We start from the raw sequence: 25,722 nt of genomic DNA, 5'->3' as shown, positions 1-25,722 counted from the left end.
CATTCCTCCCCCATAAACAAACATCCTCATTAGGTACAGCAAACAAAGCAGTCATATTTGGGTGGGTGAGGGGGAGGAAATACAAAGGTAGAGTCAAGATATTGCTGAAACTTTCATTCCTTTTGTCATTAATGACTTCAGACTACTAAATATGATAATTGTATTTCAGAGGCAATGTGAAACCCTGAGCAAGAAGGAGGACTCTAATGTGCTACAAAGACGAAAGCATCCTTCCCAAAGAGCTTACAATATAAATAATGCAGTCAAAGCAGAGATAAAAATAATTACTGTTATTCAGGCTTTATATATAGGGAAAATAAGCACAAAGATCCTCCTCCCTTTCTTTTCAAAGGGCAGCTGAAGAAATCCAAGTACTTGTGTCCTAATCAGTCTGTTCAACATAATCCTGCCTAACCACTGGTAAGGCCGCACCTTGAATACTATGTCCAGTTCTGGGCCCTGCACTTCAAGAAAGATGTTGAGGTGTTGGAGCGAGTCCAGAGGAGGGCGACCAAGCTGGTGAAGGGTCTGGAGGGTCTGACCTACGAGGAATGGCTGAGGGAGCTGGGGGTGTTTAGCCTGGAGAAGAGGAGGCTCCGAGGTGACCTTAGTGCAGTCTACAACTACCTGAAGGGAGGCTGTAGTGAAGTGGGAGTCAGCCTCTTCTCCCGGGCAACTAGCGATAGGACAAGAGGACACAGCCTCAAGCTTGGCCAGGGGAGGTTCAGGTTGGACATTAGGAAGCATTTCTTCTCAGCAAGGGTCATTAGACATTGGAAGGGGCTGCCCAGGGAGGTGGTGGAGTCACCATCTCTGGAGGGGTTTTCTAAGAAAAGACTGGACATGGCACTTAGTGCCATGGTCTAGTTGACATGGTGGTGTCAGGGCAACGGTTGGACTCGATGATCCCAGAGGGCTCTTCCACCCTCATTGATTCTGGGATTCTGTGTAATTCTGTGTAACCTAGTCCTACTGGCCTCCATCAGTGGTGCTATTCACTTTCTCCCCATGGCTCAGCATCCTTTTTCAACCATACTCAGGTCTCTGCACCTAGGTAAAACCTAAGCCTGTCACCCAGCCATCCTAAATTTTCAGTCATGATTGAACGTTGGTCCCAGATGAGACCCAGTAATTTACTTTGATCACACAGCTGGTTATTTGAGTTCTTTGGTAACCATCCTGTTTTCCTCTCATATATTGTGCGCACAGTAGATGACTTCCACAGCTGTTACATCCATGAATCCACATAAAACAACTTACTGCATCAAATAAAAAGATCAGTCAGGATCTATTAGGAAAAGTGTGGTAGGACAGACCAGTAAAATCTTGATTCACCTGACCTGAATTCTACCAGTTCCTCTACCATATCTCCTATACCACTTGACTCTAACGCTGAGACCACCTTACCCACAAGAAAAGCTAAACAAAGGCAGTAAGGCCAGGCTAATTTTGACCTTAGTCACCTGGTTTAAATCAAAATTTAAGAACTTGGTAAGAGGTAGTGGAAGCTTTGAATAAACGTATTTACAAGCAGGCAAAAGAACGCCTCTGGTTCAAGGACAAAGTCTGTCAAGGATGAATTTGCCTCAGGACTCAGACTCACGATCAAATTATTACTGCTTGACAAGTTTTAAGACACCAGCTGAGCCACAGTAACGGCCCTTGTGCTGCTCTTAAGCCCCAGCAAATACAAGGTAATATAATTTAACTTAGGCCTAAAGAAAGTAAGTTAAGCCAAGCAGAATCATTCACATTTACCACAAAGAATACAAACATGAATCACGACCCAGTTAAACGTCTTACTCTGGACATAGCCATTACAGACTTCACAAAACAAACACTGACCTAAACAGAACTGGAGATATTAAAATACAAGTAGGTTCCCATGCAAAAGCTGGGAACACTGATCACAGAGCAAGCCTGCCTTAGCCATTTTTGCCACAGCTGAGGGAAAAAAAATAAATCCACTCATCTTTCCTTATCAGCAACACCTTTTCATAGGTGATTCTGCAAACTTACAGCAGCTAATGTAGAACAAGATGCATACACGGTGGTGAGCACTGCTGGTTTAAGTCCTACCATCCTTCTTCATTCAGAGAAGACACTGAAATCATTAAGTGAGGCAACATCAACAGCAAACACTGGCATTTATGAACCTAAACACCCCAGTTCTGAACAGCCATAAGGAATCTCAAACCTATGCAGATGCAAAGAAAACCTCCATCCTCGTCTTACAGGTTAACTGAACAACAGATTTCCACCTAGACAGATTTCTTGTTTCACACGGGCACGCTTGTCTCCATGCAAGGCTTGAAAAAGGGGTCAACAAGTCAAAAATAAAAAGAAAACAAAACTTGATTAATATAAGGAACCATTTTCTAAATAGCTTGAGATCTCTCCTCTCCCTAAGGCAAGTCTGGCTGGCACAGCTATTTACTACATCTCTGACCCTGAAGACCACTGCATTGATAATTCAAATGGACAAACTAGCAGCTTCTTTCCCTTGCACTCATTTGTCTACCCTGTAGATAGCTACTTCCCTTCATTTAAACTTTATTCCTAAATTGCAAGCTGTAAAGTGTAGTCCATATAAAGACTCAGCTCCTAGAAACAAGCTGTCCCCTTCTCAGAAGGCTGTTCATGCTGTAAGCAGAGATCACCAGGAGAAGCACAGACTCCAAAACACCATTGTGTTTCTGCTTTGTTAAATACTGTGTCAAATAGTAAAGAAAATCATAAATATACATGTTAAGATGAACAGTTCCCACTTTTATTTCAGTTCTAGGATGTACAATTCACCCTAAACGTGTGGTCGACACGCTGGAGGGAAGGGATGCCATCCAGAGGGACCTTGACAGGCTCGAGAGGTGGGCCTGTGCAAACCGCATGAAGTTCAACAAGGCCAAGTGCAAGGTCCTGCATGTGGGTCGGGGCAATCCCAAGCACAAATAAGTACAGGCTGGGCGGAGAATGGATCGAGAGCAGCCCTGAGGAGAAGGACTTGTGGGTGATGGTTGACAAGAAGCTCACCATGAGCTGGCAACGTGCGCTTGCAGCCCAGAAAGCCAACAGTAGCCTGGGCTGCATCCCCAGCAGCGTGGCCAGCAGGGTGAGGGAGGGGATTCTGCCCCTCCGCTCCGCTCTCGTGAGATCCCCCCTGCAGTGCTGTGTCCAGCTCTGGGGCTCCCAACAGACGAAGGACATGGAGCTGTTGGAGCAAGTCCAGAGGAGGCCACGGAGATGCTCGGAGGACTGGAGCCCCTCTGCTATGGAGACAGGCTGAGAGAGTTGGGGCTGTTCAGTCTGGAGAAGAGACGGTTCCAGGGAGACCTTCTAGCACCTTCTAGTGCCTGAAGGGCCTACAGGAAAGCAGGAGAGGGACTTTTTACAAGGGCATGGAGTTACAAGACAAGGGGGAACGGTTTTAAACTGCAAGAGGGGAGACTTAGATGAGATATTGGGAAGAAATTCTTTGCTGTGAGGGTGGTGAGACACTGGCCCAGGTTGCCCAGAGAAGCTGTGGCTGCCCCCTCCCTGGCAGTGTTCAAGGCCAGGCTGGATGGGGCTTGGAGCGACCCGGTCTGGTGGAAGGTGTCCCTGCCTGTGGCAGGGGGGTTTGAACAAGATGATCTTTAAGATCCCTTCTGACCCAAACCGTTCTATGATTCTAAACCTTAAAACTTACATGGATTTTTCACTTCACAGTGAAATCTTTCATTAAGTGCCAACTTGTTCCAACATTACCCATGCAGACCCCCATACCCTGGCAACTTTTCCTGCCAACTGCGAGGAGTCTACCAGAAAATTAAGCTTTCTGAGGTGATGCTCTCCATTTGGCTGCCACCAGGCACCATCCGTCCATATTCTAAATTTGCTGGCAAGTCAGAGTGGGGTGGGATATTTTTTTGAGAAAGGGGGAAAACAGTGATCAGATAAAGGCAGGACACTCAAGTAAGTGATTTTTACAGGCAGCACAGCAGTTATTTTTGGTGTCACTGGGGTCAAGCAATGCACACAACTAGGTAACCAGCAAAGAGCTTAATATGATACTTTAATATGATACATTACCTGAGTTAAAGTTTTGGGAGATGGAAACAGGCTCTAGAAAGTACCAAGGAGAGGCAAGGAGATTAAGTTTCTACAACACATTGGGAAGCTGGGATAGAGAGCAGAGAAAGGAAGACAGAAATCATTGCAAAACACAACAGGATTTCATGAGCCACGTGCTTTGTGAGCCATACAGAATCACACAGAATCACAGAATCAATGAGGTTGGAAGAGCCCTCTGGGATCATCGAGTCCAACCATTGCCCTGACACCATCATGTGAACTAGACCATGGCACTAAGTGCCATGTCCAGTCTTTTCTTAAACACCTCCAGAGATGGAGTGACCATGTCAGCGTTATGCTACATCTAAGTGTTAATACTTGCTTTGACAGGCAGGATTACTATCTGTTAGCACATTAAAAATGCTCACAAACTCCATGACTCAAACACTATCAGGTATGGAAGTGGTATTAGCACAGATGAGGTGTGAAAGCGGAGGCAGAGACGAGTACCAACTTAGCGAGTTTTTATTATTAGCAGCTGTTTCCAGGCATTGCTTAGACTATCTGAAGAATCAATATGAAGAACTAACATTAAAAAATGTGCATGAACAATTGACTACAGGCTATAAAGATGTGAACTGAAGGAAAACTACCAATAGGACAAGAGGACACAGCCTCAAGCTTCGCCAGGGGAGGTTCAGGTTGGACATTAGGAAGCATTTCTTCTCAGAAAGGGTCATTAGACATTGGAAGGGGCTGCCCAGGGAGGTGGTGGAGTCACCATCTCTGGAGGGGTTTAAGAAAAGACTGGACATGGCACTTAGTGCCATGGTCTAGTTGACATGGTGGTGTCAGGGCAATGGTTGGACTCAATGATCCCAGAGGGCTCTTCCAACCCCACTGATTCTGTGATTCTGATTTCTGTGAAAAGGGAAAAGTGTATCTAGTAGCAGATCAGACAATGTCAGCAGGCTGGGTTGCAGAAGAAAAAGCCACATAAATCTTTCTCCACCCAATTCAGTAATTTTTAGCATGCAATACAGGCTGCTGGTACCTTGTTGTTTAACAACAAATAACATGGAGCATTCATAAGGCATTGCCATCCATCCACAGCTATTACTGAAAATTGAACATGGGGGCAAGCCACCTGTTACCAGCACACTGCTTCCAGAAGCAGCCAGAACTCAGAAGAACTAGGAATAAAATTTGTGGAAAAACATCTTTTCAAATCCCTAAACCCAAATTCTACACTCATTGTGTAGAAAAACCTTCAGCGTTTCTGGAGAAGGCAATGACCAGCTACAGCGTGAGGGGCTTGCTGAATCGCTTTGTTCCTTTCGCAAGCAAGGGCGCTGAAGTCTTGTGTACTTGTAGGTACCCCAAAAGGAAGGTATTTCTGTCTAAGGATAATTGTTCTTCATATATGGCCAACTGCTTTACCAACTATCAGTCTATTCACAGAGAGAAGAGGTTTTGGGGGCTCCCAGAACATGAGAGCAGGACCAGCCTGGTTCACCTGAGGCTCAGGGGTCAACCACTTCGGTCCCTTGAGCCACCTGAATCACTCAGCTCCATTACAGAGCAGTTTATTTCCAAGCAGCAATTACTGTTTTGTCCAGACTGGAACTGAATGGCTCAGTTACACAATGGCTAATTACTATTTGTACTGCTGTGGCAGCCCGAAGCAACCAGTGACCAGCAGCATCCTGGTTCACTGGAGATAGTGCACGGCCCACCAGGTCCCTAGACATTGCCAAATACTGAACCCATGCTTAGGAGCCACAAGCCAGCCAGGGAAGCAAGCTTTGAACCATTAGCCTGCATATTAACCAGCACCTGGGGGCTTTCAGTCCAGCTGAGCTAACTCAATTGAGCTAAAAAGATGAAACCACACTCCTGCTGCCCCTCCAGTGTGGGTCTCTTCTTGGCATCGTTTATTAGTTTGAAGGAAAGGGTCTGTGAAAGGATGAGGAGACCTTTGCCTCCTGGCACTATGGAGAGAGGAATCCATAAGTGCATGTCCTATATTTGAACTTCTCCATGCATGTCCCATTCAGGCTCCACACCCAATGAGAGCGGCTCCTTAACAAGACATCACTGAAAGGTCAAGCAGGGACAAAACTGAAGAATTTCAATTTTCTAAATGAAACTTTCCAACTAAAAGCAATGAGAGCAAAGCAGCCTCAAGCCTGTCCAAGTCTCACTCCTGCAAGCACACCACCGTGCTGGCAAATCATCTGGTTCTCTTCAGCAACCATCTGTGCTTGCCTTCACTTAAAGAAGAATTAGCAAACAGAGGAATTGGCACACGTCAAGCACAGCACGTGACAGGCTATGTTTAGATCCACTTTCAGCTTCGCTCCAGAGATTGAAAGCAAGTAAGATCAGGTGTTTTCACAGAATTACACAGAATCAACCAGGTTGGAAGAGCCCTCTGGGATCATCGAGTTCAACCATTGCCCTGACACCATCATGTCAACTAGACCATGGCACTAAGTGCCATGTCCAGTCTTTTCTTAAACACCCCCAGAGATGGTGACTCCACCACCTCCCTGGGCAGCCCCTTCCAATGGCTAATGACCCTTGCTGAGAAGAAATTCTTCCTAATGTCCAACCTGAACCTCCCCTGGCGAAGCTTGAGGCTGTGTCCTCTTGTCCTATCGCTAGCTGCCCGGGAGAAGAGGCCGACTGGGAAATGTGAATCTCAATGCCACCTTTACGTACTAGCACTCATAAGGAGTCGATGCGCCAATTAGTCTCATTTTAAACTGTTTGCCTTGCCGCCTTTCCCATGCAAAGCTTCATGGGTCCCTGCTGTTGCACTCCCTCCAGTTTACAACCAGGAGACTGAATTGATGAAGCCTTCACCAAAAAGCAGAACAGAGGAGATGGGCCAAAGAAGTTCCGCTCCCTCTTCATTTTATAGTAGTTTTGTGTTTAGCTTTTAAACATTAGAACCAGGATCCTACTAATTCCTGCTAGCATCTAGAAACCGGCTCCCACTGACACAAAGAACCACTGACAACTACTGCCCAGAACATGGTTGGGTTTGTTGGCGGGGAGCGTTCTTAGTTACCTAGATTACATTTAAAAAAGGCTTACTTAGCTTCCTTTTGCAAACATTATGAGGGAAGACGGTCAAAACTTTGTCACAGTGATAAAAAAAAACGCATTGAAACATCATGAGTTAAAAGAAACATTTAGTTTTTCTACATAGGGAACTGGAACACAGAGCTCAGCCAGCAAAATAAAGCTTACCATTACAAGCAACGCTTCAGAAGATTTCGACAAAGAGTATTTTGAAGAATGGCATGAAGATCAAATGGAACCAAATAGTCTTGCCTACTAATTTGTAGCAAGCTGCTCCTCAGATGAACAACTAGAATATATCCATGTTGAAATATGCAGCTTTAAGTTATTAATATTAAAATCAGAGTAATCTGCATCTTAATTCTTCACTAAATATGTCCATGTGCCACTTGACAGTCACACTGATGACTGACCAATAAAACTAGAATAAAGTATTCTTGACAATTCTAGTATAACCCCAAACCAGCAGAGAACATACATTAAATGATACACGCTGCCATTTATAGAGGTGCCTCTGTCGTGGCTTGCAGGTGTTTTATGCTGACATCAGGTTGTGCTGTTAGCTGAGGTCACATTTTCTTCTGCCTTTAGCCCCGTTACCACTCTTGATAAACTAAAGTGCTCAGTAGCAGACAAACACCCCATCTCCAATGACACTGGCAATCTCTGTCTTTAGCTTACTAACACACACAGCTATAGAAGTACCGAGTAAAGAGAAAAAAAAAGTGATTAATTTGGAGATCTTAGATAACTACTGCCTCCTATTGAACAAAAAATAAAATCATAGAATTTTTAGGTTGGAAGGGAACTCTGGAGTCAAGTGATCCAACCTCCTTCCAAAAGCAGGACTGACAAAGTTGTATTGCTCAGGGCCTCATCCAGCCAAGCTTTAAAAGTCTCCATGGATGGAGATCCTCTGGGCAACCTGTTCCAGTGTTTCACTCACCATCCTCAAAGAGAAAAACCACCAGCTCATGGAAAACATGAGCATAGGGCTGTCCCCTCAGTCCCTGTAGTACATGAACTACTGGAGCTTGCATAAAACCAAATGAAAATCTACCACACTGCTATAAACAAGAAATAGTTTGGACAAAAACAGGGACAAGACTGCTTTAGAAGTCATGATAATAAATAGGCTTCAGGGAGCAACATGAAGGGGAGCAGCAGGTGAGGAGCACAATGTGCATATGCAAGACCCAACCCAGACTCAGATCCTGGGAGAAAGCCCACTGTAGTGAGACAAGATCCATCACATTATCTGAGGAAAGCACTAGAAACAAGTATGAAGCTTCTTAAGGGGGAGAAGACAGAGAATAATTTTCAGTGAGCTGGTGCCTAAACATGTTGCCTGTGGAAGCCTGGGATCAGATCTTATTTAAGTCTCCAGTGAAAAGGAGCGTGATTGTCTCTCTGCATCACAGAAGCTCCGTGTGATTAGAAGTCTCTGCAGATTCAGCTCCTGCTCAGCACAGAGCTCAAACAGCAGGAGCGTAAATCGGAGCTGAAGTGCACTGGCAGAGCTGCAGTGTGCCCAGCCCTGCCTCTTCAGGGCTGTCCCTGATCCCTCCTGCTCACAAACCAGAGCTGGGCGGCTCAGGGGGAGAAATATAAATGATCGAGAACAATGTTAGTCCCATTCTTCATAAAGCAGACCTAATCAGAAATGTCAGGTCTCATTATGAGCCAGAGCTCCACTAGACAGGAGTCCCGTTACTCAGGAGAGATGTATGTGGAAGACATGGATGATTTCTTAAAGATGTACTCCTCTTGTCCCTACCCCCATCACACCCAAAGGGAACAGTCTCATTACACAGGGACGGAGGCAGCACCAACTCTACAAGAGCCAACGCCAACTGCATGAAGAAAACACTGGGAGAAGCAGTGCCAACACTGTTCCATACACAAAATCTTGAAAGACTAGAAGCAACCATGCTTAAAACACCCATGCAAGGCTATTACAACATAGCCAGCCAGCAGTTTACAAAGGGCCCTGTTCATTTCCCATTGAAATCATTAGAAACAGTCCATTAACATAAAAGGGAGCAGATTTGGACTTAAAAAAAAGCGAAAGTTTAAATTTGTCTTTCCTACCTCTGCATATAAGCATCCAAAACTCTCCATCAAACCACAGAATCACAGAATCAATCAGGTTGGAAGAGACCTCTGGCATCATCAAGTCCAACCATTGCCCTGACACCACCATGTCAACTAGACCATGGCACTAAGTGCCATGTCCAGGCTTTTCTTAAACACATCCAGAGATGGTGACTCCACCACCTCCCCAGGCAGCCCCTTCCAATGGCTAATGACCCTTTCTGAGAAGAAATGCTTCCTACCTCTGCATATAAGCATCCAAAACTCTCCATCAAACCACTATTCATCCTGGTCTCCAATAAAGTTCAGATATGTTTTATATTCGTTGGACATTAGCATCTGCATCTAATACCAGAAACTTTCATGTCAAGCATCTAAAGGACTTTTGTGGTGCCCTGACGAGCTCTGAAGGAAGACAGGCCAGGTCTACCACAGGAAAATGAGCAGGTCAGGAAATATAGTTGCTGTAGGTTTTGCCATTCTTGAGAAAAGCAGTTCAGGGCCAGCATACAGTGAATGAAGGTGTTACCTCTTCCTCTGTAGTGTGTTGTTTGTGCTAAAATTCACCTGGCTTGACTCTGAAGGCCAACTGCAAAGCAGCAGCCATTCGCAGTTTTCCTCATGAAGGTCTGGCTGCAGTGAGCTCGCTGTGGTCTACACACAGGGCGTAAAGCAAGCCAGGATTATTCAGGGCTGTCTGCAGTTTTGGGCTTCAGGGGAGTAAACAAGAAAGAGACTCAAACTGCTTTGCACAACACAACAAAAGGATTCCTTTGGCAGAGCAGCAGGGCAGAATTAATTCCTTCAGCAGGCAGAAGAAACCCAGTCATTATATAGTATTTGCCGTCTTAATGCTACAAAAATGGGACGCTTTTACTTATTATAGTTTGGTTTTGCTCTATTGCACACCACTATATCTAAGTTACAAACAAAATACTTCAGCCAAACATAATGAAGGGCAATGTAATGCCAGACCAGGGCCAAGTACAGACAATGCATTAACTGTACTTCCCACTAGAATAACAAATGAGCGCTTGTCTACTCCCACGTTTAGAAAAAGGGTCCTCTTCATGCCCCCGACTCACATAGCTGTAACTGCAGTTATTGTTCGACCGGTGTATATCAAAACTGGATACACCATCTGTATTAGTATGTCCTTCTCAGCAATGGACTTGGTAGTCTAATCATATCCAGCCTCAGGTCAACGATTTGAATATGAAAACAAACTAGGTTTGAGTGGACCTTCAAAGCCTGCAAGCTCTTAGGTTCTTCAGAAACCAACCAGGTACTCTTCAGTCTAGACACTTGAATAAAATCACACGGTTATGGAAGCTGCAGCTACTGTGGTTACGCTATACACACTGTTCTGCAAGGGCAGGGATGCTCTTTGTCACCAGCAGGACACCAGTACAAGTCCCATGTACTCTTACTGCCCCTAAAAGCCTATCCTGTAGTTCACCAATTACCTTAGGGTGACTGCTGTCCTCAGAGGCTGCTAATTACAGCAGCTACACTCAGTTCACTTGTTACATGCTCAACCTGAGAACAAATCTCATCAAATAAATGAGAGCAGCAGCACAGGAATTCATGAAAGTGCTCCACAAGAGGTGCAAGATATTTCATCTCTCCCACAAGCAGTCTTTGACCATCGCTGAGGCTGCTGATTAAGGACAGCAATTTAATTCTAACTGGGACAGTGATTCTATATAAAAACAGCCCAGAGCACCTGCTTACAAGAAGTATCAGGAGACTACTCTCAAGAACCCAGCACCCAGCCAACATACAAAAAGGGGGAAGGAAGATCCCCAGCCCTCCACCCGTTTTTGTGGGGACTGAACTATTTGTGAGCCTCAGGCGAAGTTTCCTACATCAAGAACACTTTTGTAATTCTTTCCATAGCAGCAGAAAGCATCTAATACCTTCACTTCTGCTTCACTGAAGCACTTTACTGTGCTTCCCCAACAAGCAGTAAAGACAGAGCACATGAACAAACACAACCCAAATAAGCTTCACAAATCTGCAGGATATACAACTACGGGATACTTTTTACTCACACCAGGTTGCCCTTAGCATGCCAGCCTTCCGTTAGGATATTTGAGTAATCTGTACTCCCACTTCTCAGAGGATTGTTGAGAATTAAAAGGCCAATTTAAAATCACTGCTACGTTCACAATGATCACGCACACATGTATGAACCATATGATTGATACATTTGCCCCTGGAAGATGCGGTGTGTAATAAATGACAAAGCCAACAGATCAAAACCCATGAGATTTACAGTCAGTCCTTTCAATGTGAAAATGTCACTGGAGTTAATATTGCTCCAGCCTTGACTCCTAAACTCTTTCTCACAAAAAATCTACAAAGGAGAGATAGTTGGGCAAAACAGCACAGAGGATACCAGGAAACTGGTCCAGAGGTTTTAAAGACAATGACCACTGCAGATTTGAGGCTTCATTTTACAGATTAAACCAACTTGACACAGAAAGACAGGAAAGAAATAGGAGGAAAAGACCAGAGCAGAGAAATCAGCACTACTACTAAACAGGTGACTACCTGAAGGGAGGTTGTAGCGGAGTGGGAGTTGGCCTCTTCTCCCAGGCAACTAGCAATAGGACAAGAGGACACAGCCTCGAGCTTCGCCAGGGGAGGTTCAGGTTGGACATTAGGAAGAATTTCTTCTCAGAAAGGGTCATTAGACATTGGAAGAGGCTGCCCAGGGAGGTGGTGGAGTCACCATCTCTGGAGGGGTTTAAGAAAAGCCTGGACATGGCACTTAGTGCCATGGTCTAGTTGACATGGTGGTGTCAGGGCAATGGCTGGACTCGATGATCCCAGAGGGCTCGTCCAACCTGACTGATTCTGTGACTACTGAAATGTGATCGCCTCCACAGCTTTACCAGATGTTACTGCAGTTTCCATGGGAAGGGTGTAGGATCTTTTCTAATTCATTCTAATTCTTGTTATGGACACTGGACTGTAGATTCAGCCTTGTAACGTGTTCCAAGTTTCAAGTGTTCACTGAGACAACCGTTGAGGTCCCTCAGATCCACATGCTACTTTTACCAAAGGGGAAGAAGAGAACAGGCCCCACATAAAGAAGCTCACCTCCAGACATGCAGGATAGTCATGAATTTAACCTCCAACAGTGTTAATGGAATTGTGCATGTTAATCTTTTGCTCATGAGGTCCACACTAAACAGCATCATCTCATCATTTAGCTGCCCACTTCTTTAGCCTACAGTTTATGCACATCTGTTGGAAATACCATGAAAGCCAGTGGTAGAATGGTTCTGCTTGGTTACACCAAAGCTTTGCCAAAAGAGCATTTGTGTTCATGTAAAACCATCAGGGGTTAGGGAAGTGATGACAACACACACAACCAAAGTAACTCTGGTCTACTGCTTCTTCGCAAGAGAATCCTAGGGTCAAGGTACTTTGGATTCAGTCCAGAAGACACAATAGCACTAACAATTTACACTCTTATTTTTCTTCTGACATTTGCTTCTACCACAGTTCAGACAACTAGTGGTGACCTGGAGGTCAGACATTTCCCAGCAGATAAGACCAGCTGGACTATGGCCCCAGGCTCTTCATTCCACCAGCTGATCTTTCAAAGCTGAGAAGTTCCCAGCATGATGAAATCATCATGCTTCATTACCAACAACAAATATATGCTTGTTTTCTTTAATAAACACGTAAGTACATTAATTATTCAACACAATTTCAACTTTGGAAAAATAGTGTTATTCTCAGCTCCTCTTTTGACCTGGACAGGAGGAGCCAGAGTGCAAAGGTCTCTCAGCTGTAGATGATGACACTGTCCAGTGAGAGGTGATGTAGTGCAGGACGAGAAGGAGAGCCAGTCTAGATAGGTTTTGGTGTTTTGTTCCTGCAGCTGGGATACATTTACTGACTGTTCACAAGCAACACCACACACATGCAACCCCTGAAAATACATGTAATAATTGCCTTGGAAGAGCATTATGAAACCATAATATTCAAAAAGGATCCAAGCCCCTAAAATGAAGAACTGCCTGTAAAAATGGCACGGACTGTCATACGTAGCATCACTTCACAGCATTCACTTTCCCCTGGTCATTTCCACCTTCCACAGCAAAAAGAGCTGCCAATTAACTCATACCTTGAGACTGTAACTATCACTACAAAAATCAAGGTCTATACAACTCAGATACCAACAATCTCAGGCTTCCTAAATTTAGTCTACTACATCCACAGCGTAATAAGGATTTCAGCAGGACAACAGGTACACTGGATGGAGAGAGGAGGGGGAAGAAAAAAAAAGAGGCAGCTTTTGCACAGATGGCTAACAGAAATCATCTCCTCTGAAGGCTGAGACGAACGGCACAGGCTTCTGATGTACCAGAAATAAATGCAATACTTGCTTCCATCCTGCAAATTAATTCTTCACAGGTGAATAGATACAGAGCTCCTCTGCCTTTCCACTTCACCTAGACCCCCCTCCCAGCCTCTTCAACTTCCACAGAGATCTTTTCTGTTACAGGAATGCAGTTAAAACACACCAATGCAGAAAAGCCAGTGATGTCTCTATTCAGCATATTCTTGGAACTGTGATTCAACGTTAATTGGAAAGTACTTATAACCAATTTAAATGATGCTGCAAGTGGAAACAGTTAGGAAATGAAAGCCTCAGTAATCACCCAAAACCAGCACAGAGCAGGAAGGGTGTCTGAAAATACCTGTCCTTCACCTCTCACAACCTGTTCTGTTCCCTTATACATACACCCTCTTCCTTCACCCCAAACAGATCATTTACCATATCTTATAGAAGCTTAAACTGAGCTTGATGCCACCAGGCTACAGATGCTTCCAGGCTGTATTTTTCAAAGTTCCACTTTTACTGCAAGATTGCTTCAGTCTCTTCACACCACTAAAAAACAATTTAACAGGCTAATATCCCGCCACTAACAAATAAACCCGTCCACCCCTGTGGCACATCCCTTAGCACCTACCTTTCCCCGTAGTCATTATCCGCAGCGCTTGTGAGATGCTGGGGAAGAGCACCGTGCTCCGGGAGCAGCCCTACGGTACATGGCTCTCAGCAACTTACCCCCCAGCAAACTCTCCACCCTCCGACACGACTTCTCGGTGTGACCTAGCAGACGATTGCCACCTCTCCTCCAAAATAAAAGCCTGCTCAGCATTCGGCCATGTGCCCTCCTGTGCCTGCTTGCTCACATCCCCCCCTTCTGAATTTGACAGAATAAAATCCAGGAGGCAGCAATATGCTTATTTACAAGGCTGTGTAACAAAGGGAGCAGAGCTCATCTTGTCTGTTCATACCTTCTACAAGGATGCACTATCAGTACTCATTCAAACATCACTCAAACATTACTGCTCTCTCAGCCCCCGAGCAGGTGAAGGGGTATTTCCTTGCCTTTTTTAATGCCACAGGAATGACGAGTCAACCTCATAGCACCTTCCAGTACCTGAAGGGGCTACAGGAAAACTGGAGAGGGACTTTTTACAAGGGCAAGTAGTGACAGGACGAGGGGGAATGGTTTTAAACTGAAAGAGGGGAGATTTAGATGAGATATTGGGAAGAAATTCTTTACTGTGAGGGTGGTGAGACACTGGCCCAGGTTGCCCAGAGAAGCTGTGGCTGCCCCCTCCCTGGCAGTGTTCAAGGCCAGGTTGGATGGGGCTTGGAGCAACCTGGTCTGGTGGAAGGTGTCCCTGCCCGTGGCAGGGGGGTTGGAACTGGATGGTCTTTAAGGTCCCTTCCAACCCAAACCAGTCTGAGATTCTATGAATTTTCTATTTCATTTTCTATTTCATTTTCTATTTCAATTTGACAATGGTATTCATAGAGAACAAGCCATAACTGAAACAAAACTGCACAGCGAGGTGCGAACGCAGAAAAGCACAGTGCGGCGTTTGTTGGTTCAAAACACCTCTGTGTTATCACAGACAGTCCTTCCAGCCTGTAATTCTGGTGCTTGGATGTGTGTTGACAAACAAACAATATCCCACCCACAGACACGTGGCAATGCTTGGCAAATATGGGTGACTTCTCCTCCTTATAATAAATATCAAAAGAGCATTTCAGTGACTCTGCTTTATTACCAGCAAAACACAGGGATCTAGAATAGTTCTAATTTACATCTCATCGCCTCCAAGTTGTCAGCTTTGTCATAAACAGAATTCACCCAACAAATAGCATATTTACCTTAAGCAGTATCAGAAATACAGAAGTAGCTCTACCCAAACTAACATCATTCCTTCTTCATAGGCTTTCAGTGACTGGAATTATCACATCTGCTATTTTAGCATTGGTTTAACTACATGCTTACTCTTAGACTCCTCATGCACATAGGCAACTACTGAGATTGCATCCTCCCCTCACCTTACTCTGTGCAAGTACCTGCTGGGGAGAGATCTCAGCTCCACACTTCTGGCTTTAAGATCTCCTGCTTTGATTTTCTTGCAGCCCAAGGCCACTGCCATCTCCACTATCCCTAAATCTTGCTCTCCCAAGCAAAGTGAAAATTCAGCCTAGACAAGAAAATTCAATCCCCTCCCTACCCACAGGTACCAAACTGGCACATCCCTGCACGCACCAATGGAGAAGTGTCACCCACAAATTGTGTGACTTATGTAAAGAAAGGATTTACATCAAAGAATGTCATGTTATGATATCACAATGATCAAGAGCATAAAAAAACCCACACTGAAACGTTTTAGTTACTAATAGGAAATGATGACCCAAACCAAAGCTATCATCCTGTATCTCTCAGTAGATCACTCACTTCATTCTTAATCCATCCTGAAACCTGGTTATAAAGTCTTCTGGAGTCCAGGTCTGATCCAAAGTCAATTCAAATCCATGGAAACACTGTACACTGTATGTTCAGCTTCTTCCAGACATAATACCAAGGAAAGCTTCCAGACATAACGCCAGGCTTCGCCAGGGGAGGTTCAGGTTGGACATCAGGAAGCATTTCTTCTCAGAAAGGGTCATTAGACATTGGAAGGGGCTGCCCAGGGAGGTGGTGGAGTCACCATCTCTGGAGGTGTTTAAGAAAAGCCTGGACATGGCACTTAGTGCCATGGTCTAGTTGACATGGTGGTGTCAGGGCAATGGTTGGACTCGATGACCCCAGAGGGCTCTTCCAACCTCATTGATTCTGTGTGATTCTGTGAAACCCGTGCAGCACGGATTTCTTGGAGTCTCTGTTTATGTCCAATAGCCTCTATCTATCACATCCAGCTAAAGATCATCACACAATGCCACATGAAGACAGTAGCTGACTAGCTGGCAATTATTGGCTCATTCATGCTGAAAATGTATTTGTCCCAGGGGAATAAGGCATCTGCATAATTAGCAAAAGCAGCTACACAAAAAATAATCAGCTTGCTGAAAGCCTGAAGGGGAAAAACTGTAATTTTTTCTTCAAGAGGCTGACTAATTATATGCCAGATAACAAAACAGAGATTTACTGAGAATCATCGAGAAACCCAACATGGATTTTAACTTCATATTCTAGCTATAAGGGCTGCTGGTAGACTAAGCAACAAGCAGCATACTTCACCATGCCAAAACCTCCCTCTGACTTAATGAAACACCTCAGATTACTATGCAAACCTCCCCCACCCCACTACACCTTTGATTCTTGTATTACTAAACAATAAAAACAAAGCCTAGCCAAAAAAAATTTAAAAAAATCAAGCAATTCAAGGTAAACTCAAAGAAGAACTAATGGACCACAGTATGGAAAGATAAGTAAATCACAGACTGGTTTGGGTTGGAAGGGACCTTAAAGATCATCTAGTTCCAACCCCCCTGCCACAGGCAGAGACACCTTCCACCAGATCAGGTTGCTCCAAGCCCCATCCAACCTGGCCTTGAACACTGCCAGGGAGGGGGCAGCCACAGCTTCTCTGGGCAACCTGGGCCAGGGTCTCACCACCCTCACAGCAAAGAATTTCTTCCTCATATCTCATCTAAATCTCCCCTCTTGCAGTTTAAAACCATTCCCCCTCATCCTGTCACTCCATGCCCTTGTAAAAAGCCCCTCTCCAGCTTTCCTGTAGGCCCTTCAGGTACTGGAAGGTGCTAGAAGGTCTCCCTGGAGCCTTCTCTTCTCCAGGCTGAACAGCCCCAACTCTCTCAGCCTGTCTCCAGAGCAGAGGGGCTCCAGCCCTCTGAGCATCTTCGTGGCCTCCTCTGGACTCGCTCCAACAGCTCCGTGTCCTTCTTCTGTTGGGGGCCCCAGAGCTGGACGCAGCACTGCAGGTGGGTCTCACGAGAGCGGAGCAGAGGGGCAGAATCCCCTCCCTCGCCCTGCTGGCCATGCTGCTGGGGATGCAGCCCAGGACACGGTTGGCTTTCTGGGCTGCCAGCACACGTTGCCGGCTCATGGTGAGCTTCTCATCAACCATCACCCCCAAGTCCTTCTCCTCAGAGCTGCTCTAATCCATTCTCTGCCCAGCCTGTATTTGTGCTTGGGATTGCCCTGACCCACATATAAGACACATTATTTTCATAGACTTAAAATTCACATTCTGATTAGAGTGGATTCATGAGATCTATTCATGGGATCAGAAAAAGCCCTGTTGTTTTAACCATCTTTTCTAGCAGACTGAAGAGTTTTCTCTCTGTGTCTTGGGAAACATCAGTCAAGGAATCTTTAACAGTTTACAGAATACTTGCTGATCTCCAAATTACTCCTGATCTCCAAAAAATTCTGCTGCAGTTGCTTTCTTTTATTTGCATCTTCAGTGACCTGCTACAGGAAACTTAGCTCTGACGCTACTGTTTGGGATAAGAGGCCAGTTTTAGTCAGCGTTCTTCTTTGATCGTATTTCACCATTTGAGAAGCCACAGTTGCATTCCCACCTGCTCAGTACCACTGTGTTCTGCAGCAGGCCACATTTGACAACCACTTTCAACTCTTGCTGTAATTAGCATAACTCCAGCGCTCCTGGGCCAGGACTCAGTTACGAGTGACACTTTAGCTCTTGGTTACCCACCTGAGATACCCACCAGAGAAGTACAGATTCACTGTATTCACCCATAAGACCACATTAAAAAGTTAGACTTGATCTTTGCTCGTGAGCTGGGAAGTCATGACATAGCTTCAGTTAACCTTTCCATTTCAGAGGCACATATTAACCCTAAACAGCAGAAAGCCCTTTCCCAATGGGGAAAGCATGTTACTTTTCAGACGGGTCTGTTCTGCAGCTGGTACGCACCCAACATGGGGAGCGGCTCAGGGCAGAAAACCCAGCCCGAGGGAGCTGACACTGCTCCTTCCACAGTGCCAGTTCATGCTGACGAGGGCTTATGGACAGCAGTCTGCGTGAACATCTGCCAGTCTGCCTCCCAAAACCTCTGGGACACTCATGCAACCTGTGCAGAGCTAGAAATAGTACATGCTAGCTACAGAGAGGGCCTAACGTGAGCTTTAAGACACAGTATAACTCCACCATATTGCCTGAAGTCATCTTGTTGAGGTGTTGGAGCGAGTCCAGAGGAGGGCAACCAAGCTGAGGAAGGGTCTGGAGGGTCTGACCTATGAGGAACAGCTGAGGGAGCTGGGGTTGGTTAGCCTGGAGAAGAGGAGGCTCAGAGGTGACCTTATTGCAGTCTACAACTACCTGAAGGGAGGTTGTAGTGAAGTGGGAGTCGGCCTCTTCTCCCAGGCAACTAGCAATAGGACAAGAGGACACAGCCTCAAGCTTTGCCAGGGGAGGTTGAGGTTGGACATTAGGAAGAACTTCTTCTCAGAAACGGTCATTAGACATTGGAAGGGGCTGCCCAGGGAGGTGGTGGAGTCACCATCTCTGGAGGTGTTTAAGACAAGACTGGATGTGGCACTTAGTGCCATGATCTAGTTGCCATGGTGGTGTCAGGGCAACGGTTGGACTTGATGATCCCAGAGGGCTCTTCCAACCTCATTGATTCTGTGATTTGATCCAGGCCATACAACGTGAAGGTTAAAGCATTAGTAGTGTGTTCACGTACTCGCCACCGTTACAGGCAATGCCTGGCAGTGCTACAACCGAAAAGCAGTGGTACTAATGATAACAGCTAGACATCCTCATAATCAATACCGTACTCTGCCAGACTCAAAGGCTGAACAAGACTGTGACAGCTATTTCCTGAGAAAGTCGACTCTTTTGGATGTGCAATATTTATCATCGTCTTTCCTGGTGATTTTGACAGCTGCTGAAAGTGTCACCTTTGTTCAAAAGCTGCAGGAGGCGTCAGGGACACAAGAAACCTGACAAACTGAGCTTGTCTTTAGGCCATAATAAACTTGTGACCATGTGTGAAGATAAGCCTCCTCCACTGGCTTACACACCCTCAAAAAGATAAACTGGAAGTTGCACAGAGCTGTTGACACATTAGATACGGTGAGCACGTATGCTGTGTTTGTGCTGTGCTTGGGGGGCAAGGAAGAAACAACGAAGCAGCCCACAGCACTATGGGAAACTGAACCCTCCCTCAGACACTCACAAAAAATATTAATAACTGATGTTCTCATTAAGAAGCGTGGCCAGCAGGGCGAGGGAGGGGATTCTACCCCTCTGCTCTGCTCTCGTGAGACCTCCCCTGCAGTGCTGCATCCAGCTCTGGGGCCCCAACAGAAGAAGGACATGGAGCTGTTGGAGCGAGTCCAGAGGAGGCCACGAAGATGCTCAGAGGGCTGGAGCCGCTCTGCTCAGGAGACAGGCTGAGAGAGCTGCGGCTGTTCAGTCTGGAGAAGAGAAGGCTCTGGGGAGACCTTCTAGCACCTTCCAGTGCCTGAAGGGCCTACAGGAAAGTGGGAGAGGGGCTTTTTACAAGGGCATGGAGTGACAGGATAAGGTGGAATGGTTTTAAATTGAGAGAGGGGAGATTTAGATGAGACATTAGGAAGAAATTCTTTACTGTGAGGGTGATGAGACACTGGCCCAGGTTGCCCAGAGAAGCTGTGTCTGCCCCCTCCCTGGCAGTGTTCAAGGCCAGGTTGGATGGGGCTTGGAGCAACCTGGTCTAGTGGAAGGTGTCCCTGCCTGTGGCAGGGGGGTTGGACCTAGATGATCTTTAAGGTCCCTTCCAACCCAAACCAGTCTGTGATTATATGATTCTATGATTATTAGCTTCACAAATCAGAACTACTTTAAAATTAACTCATGCATCTACAGACTTTTTTTATTTTTAGGGAAGATGAAAAGGTCCTGGTAGAGCAGTGGGAGATCCAATTCTTCCCACACCTTGCTCTCTGATCCCATAACACCCCTCCAGCTCTCCCCATCTCCCTTTCCCCCAGGCTACTTTTTGGTCTCAATGCCCACAGAGGAGATTCAACAGAGAATAAATGTAACACACTCTCGTGACTGCATCCAGCCACAGCGCGAGCAAGGACAGCAAGACATCAGCAGACCGGGCTAAGCTGAGCGAGGAATAATTCTCAACGAAGCCTAAAACTAGCAGATCAAACACACATAGATGCTTTACTTGCACTTATGGGAAAAAAAAAAAACCCACCACGTTCCTACAGAATCCCTCCTCAATTTTAAAACAGATGGTTTGCTTTCTTGGAAAGAGATGGCACTCTAAGAACGGTCAGCCCAGAAGAGGTCATCCCCATGGTCTCATCTTGCCCCTTTTGATATGTCCAATGGTGCCAGCCTTGAATCGCATCACAGCATGCAGTAGGATGCTCAGTCTAGAGATCAAAACTACCTCTCAAAAGCCAAGGGTTAGCAAGCGATGTCTCTGGTACTGTTTGGGGACATGTACATGCAAAAATGATTGCACGGCTAAGGCTCATGTTTCAAACCTAAATTAACTCTACAGAATCACAGAATCAACAGAATCAACCAGGTTGGAAGAGACCTCTGGGATCATCGAGTCCAACCGTTGCCCTCACACCACCATGTCAACTAGACCATGGCACTAAGTGCCATGTCCAGGCTTTTCTTAAACACCTCCAGAGATGGTGACTCCACCACCTCCCTGGGCAGCCCCTTCCAATGTCTAATGACCCTTTCTACAGAAAAACTCTAGTTTCTCACTCCTAATTGAAGTTTATTCTTACATGTATCTAGCCTATTTCATACTAAACACTTTTCCAATCAGTTGCAACATCTGATTTTCTACTAAAATCACCTTCATTTGGATTAGAAAAACCCTCTGTAAACTTATCTTAAATTTAGCTCGAGGCACATTGAGCTCCAAAATCTTTCCCCCTCCCCCTTGAGAAGAAACCCAACAGAAATCCCACCCACAGTCATCAATCCCACCACAGCATTTGTTTAAAAAGACCACGTAACAAGTCTCACCACAGAGCACAAGCATGTCTCCTCAAACTCCAGACAACAGCAATCTACATAGTACAACAATGCATCGAATTACAGAATCACAGAATGGTTAAGGGTTGGAAGGCACCTCTGGAGATCATCCAGTCCAACCCCCTGCCAAAGCAGGGTCACCCAGAGCACGTTGCACAGGGTCATGTCCAGGCAGGTTTTGAATATCTCCAGAGAAGGAGACTCCCCCCTCCCTGGACAGCCTGTGCCAGGGCTCTGGCACCCTCAAAGGAAAGAAGTTCCTCCTCATATTCAGATGGAACTTCCCATGTTTCAGCTTGTGCCCATTGCCCCTTGTCCTGTCACTGGGCACCACTGAGAAGAGTCTGATCCCATCCCCTTGACACCCACCCCTAAGGTATTTGTAAGCATTGATAAGATCCCTCCCCTCTCAGTCTTGTCTTCTCCAGGCTGAACAGCCCCAGCTCCCTCAGCCTCTCCTCATAAGAGAGATGCTCCACTCCTCTGATCATCTTTGTAGCCCTTCACTGGACTCTCTCCAGTAATTCCTTATTAAAAAAAAAAAAACAACTTTTTCTTTTTTGAAAACCCATTTTATTCCCCTACTAACAAAGCAAGCAAACAAACAAAATCTACCTTAGCCTAGTCAAGTGGAAAGCAGAAAAGTTGGATCAGCAGTAATTTGTTTCAGTTTGAGCTAGGATTTCAGAACACACACCTAGAGGTTGTAAACCTTAAGATGTTTGCTAAGGCATTAGATATTTACTTCGCTACTTTTAAAAAAGTACAAGGACATTTGTTTGGACATTTGTTGGAGCGAATCCAGAGGAGGGTGACCAAGCTGGGGAAGGGTCTGGAGGGTCTGACCTATGAGGAGCGGCTGAGGGAGCTGGGGGTGTTTAGCCTGGAGAAGAGGAGGCTCAGAGGTGACCTTAGTGCAGTCTACAACTACCTGAAGGGAGGCTGGAGCGGAGTGGGAGTCAGCCTCTTCTCCCAGGCAACTAGTGATAGCACAAGAGGACACAGCCTCAAGCTTCACCAGGGAAGGTTCAGGTTGGACATTAGGAAGAATTTCTTTTCAGAAAGGGTCATCAGACATTGGAAGGGGCTGCCCAGGGAGGTGGTGGAGTCACCATCTCTGAAGGTGTTTAAGACAAGACTGGACATGGCACTCAGTGCCATGGTCTAGTTGACATGGTGGTGTCAGGGCAATGGTTGGACTCGATGATCCCAGAGGTCTCTTCCAACCTGGTTGATTCTGTGATTCTGTTTCTCAACTCCACTTTTTTTGCCACTGTAAAGCCTCATTTATTTACACAGTCAATATTTTCCCACATCATGCAAAAGTGTAGTTTTAACCCATTCCGTCACAGAGGAACCCGCACTGGGTCTTCAGCCTTCCCAGATGTACAAGAGAACATCACATCCCATTTTGGAATATCTATTCTGAAATATAACCTCAGAATTTTCAAAAGAGCAGACACCTCTCTGCTCTCTTGGCTTCTGCAAGCATGGTGGGAAAGATGAGGGACATCATCTCTCCTGCTGTTGGCCTTGTGGAGGGTGGGAGCTTGATAGAAACTCACAGCACTGAACCCATATTCTTCATTTCTGCTCTACTCAGCTGTTGGCAGAAAGATGAATTACCTCACCAAGAATTCTCTCAAAAATCTATTCCTAAAAACCAAGTGATACTTATTCAAAATACTTACTAGCTCATCAGCTTAGCTATAAGAAAAGCAGTAATAAACGCTTGCTTTTAAAGTAAGCAAAGTACCAGTCACAGACAAGAAAAGCAGAATTAAGGCTCTGACAAGGGTCTTTGACCATCAAAGTACACAAACTTAGGAACTGCAAAATACAATCCCTAAACAAGGAGCTTTAAATGGGACACTGCTACATTAATATGTACACGGTCTGTGCTATTTAGGGCATTAAACTGGAAAGACTTCTATTAATTACGATTTAATTTACCTTATGAACAATTTAAAGATGCACACGGACTTGAAAACAGCAGACTGAATCTCAAGAGGAAAAGAAGGACAGCTCTAACAACACCTTCTGCTCTTGAAACATGCTTCATTCCCCTTCTGATACTACCAGGAAGACAGAACAGACTAAACAAACATCGACTTTATTTGCTGCAAAAGCTGTGTGTGTATTTCTGAACAATCACCCCTACTAGTTTTCCCTAACACAACACTTGCTGTGTGTCCTCATCAATTGAAAATTGCTAAAAACACCAAAAAAAAAGCGAAGACAAGTACTTCTACTCACCACCTGAACTCTGGATCATGTTTCCAGATTTCTGGACCTCATCGAATTTTGTAAAAATTACATTCAACCTGTTTGAAAGTTAAAGAAATGCACAATGAACAGCTGAATTTTTAGAAATGTCATTTAAGATGTTACATGACAAATTTTGCTTCACTCAGGTCATTGAGAGCACTGAAAAAAAACCCAAACAAATCACAAATCCAAACCTTACACAACATTTCTGTCTGGCCCTGACGCTTCTTTCCCACTCATGTCACAGGCCTGATGGAGCAGAAGATCCTCATCACATCTCATTACTCCTTCCCAGAGGTTTATTGCTTTAAGCCACATTGTGGCAGATGTTTTTACTGGAGAACACAAGGCAACTGTTGTCATTCCCCCTCCAATGAGCACTCCAGCTCCAAAACAACCTCTTCCCTCACTCCCTCCTCCTCTGTGTATTGACACACCGCCATCTACTCCATCCTCAGGCCTAACCATGCTCCATCCTGCACGCTGGAAATTGCAGCAAGCTGCAGAGTAGCTTTCTTACCATACCTGAAGTGGCACAAGCAGAGGGATGGGGCTTTGGTGTGTGGTTTAGTGGGTTTTTTAGGGTTTTTTTGTTGTTGTTTGGTTGGTTTTTTTAATAAAGCTTTTGAAGTGATGATTTTGACTCTTTTTCTTGATGACAACCTTCTACAGGCTACTCTGAAGTGTCCTCTCTACACTTGCAGAATTTACAGGGAAAACACCACATTAAATCTTAAATCAGTTAACTGTGCATCTGTAATAATTTTATTGGTTTTCCAAAGATGCTGTGGCATACTGGGGCAGAAGTACAGGATCCACATTAAGTGAGACCTGAGTAAGTGTTTGTAGGATGAAACAAATCCTGATCCCAGCAAAAGGTTTAATCATACAGCTCCTGAAGCCTTCTAAAGGAAGGAAGGGAATAAAAAGCAGCCCAAAAATAGTGAAGACATAAGGACATTTTCAACTCACCGAGACTGGGGTAATCCTTTTTTACTGAGATCAGCCCTTACACGTTCACCGACATGTCTGTAAATTTCCACAAGGCTGTTTATTGCTGCATCTCGAACCTGAATATGAGATATGAGAGAAATCAATCACCTTTGTAATTTACATAAATAAATCCCTGCCCTACTTTGGAGAAAGAAATTTGCATATTTCTCAGCAACAACAGTTGCCACTATCTATGTTACCACAGAGTTCACGAAGGAGATTCCATCCCTGCATCTCTGATGTTAGCACTATCAGCAGGTCTAATTTAATTGAAAAGGCAATCAAGCCCCTTTACTCTGCTCTCATGAGACCCCCCCTGCAGTGCTGCATCCAGCTCTGGGCCCCCAACAGAAGAAGGACACGGAGCTGTTGGAGCGAGTCCAGAGGAGGCCACGGAGATGATCAGAGGGCTGGAGCACCTCTGCTCTGGAGACAGGCTGGGAGAGTTGGGGCTGTTCAGCCTGGAGAAGAGAAGGCTCCGGGGAGACCTTCTAGCACCTTCCAGTGCCTGAAGGGGCTACAGGAAAGCTGGAGAGGGACTTTTTACAAGGGCATGGAGTGACAGGACAAGGGGGAATGGTTTTAAACTGAAAGAGGGGAGATTTAGATTAGATATTAGGAAGAAATTCTTTGCTGTGAGGGTGGCGAGACACTGGCCCAGGTTGCCCAGAGAAGCTGTGGCTGCCCCCTCCCTGGCAGTGTTCAAGGCCAGGTTGGATGGGGCTTGGAGCAACCTGGTCTGGTGGAAGGTGTCCCTGCCCGTGGCAGGGGGGGTGGAACTAGATGGTCTTTGAGGTCCCTTCCGACCCAAACCATTCTGTGATTATATGATTCTAAGACATACGAAGAAAGGTTTCATACACAGGGAGACACAGCAAGCTTGGTGGCCTTTGCAAAACTCCA

General features: G+C 45.4%; 1 protein-coding gene across 7 annotated transcripts in view; it reads right to left on the bottom strand.

Moving 5' to 3' along the window:
- The window catches only part of CLASP1 (cytoplasmic linker associated protein 1), a 200,300-nt gene that overhangs the window by 111,398 nt on the left and 63,180 nt on the right, over positions 1 to 25,722 (bottom strand). For all 7 annotated transcript variants that reach the window (XM_068407464.1, XM_068407463.1, XM_068407465.1 and 4 more), the window contains 2 exons: positions 24,799 to 24,896; positions 23,815 to 23,882 (listed from right to left, as the gene is read on the bottom strand). In XM_068407464.1, the coding sequence (XP_068263565.1) occupies positions 23,815 to 23,882; positions 24,799 to 24,896 (166 nt within the window). The remainder of the gene's footprint in view (positions 1 to 23,814; positions 23,883 to 24,798; positions 24,897 to 25,722) is intronic.

The sequence above is a fragment of the Nyctibius grandis genome, chromosome 9, assembly GCF_013368605.1.
Source record: "Nyctibius grandis isolate bNycGra1 chromosome 9, bNycGra1.pri, whole genome shotgun sequence".
In the NCBI taxonomy this organism is placed as follows: Eukaryota; Metazoa; Chordata; class Aves; order Nyctibiiformes; family Nyctibiidae; genus Nyctibius; species Nyctibius grandis.
The sequence above is the reverse complement of the archived record's forward strand: the minus strand, read 5'-3'. Positions and strand labels throughout refer to the sequence as shown.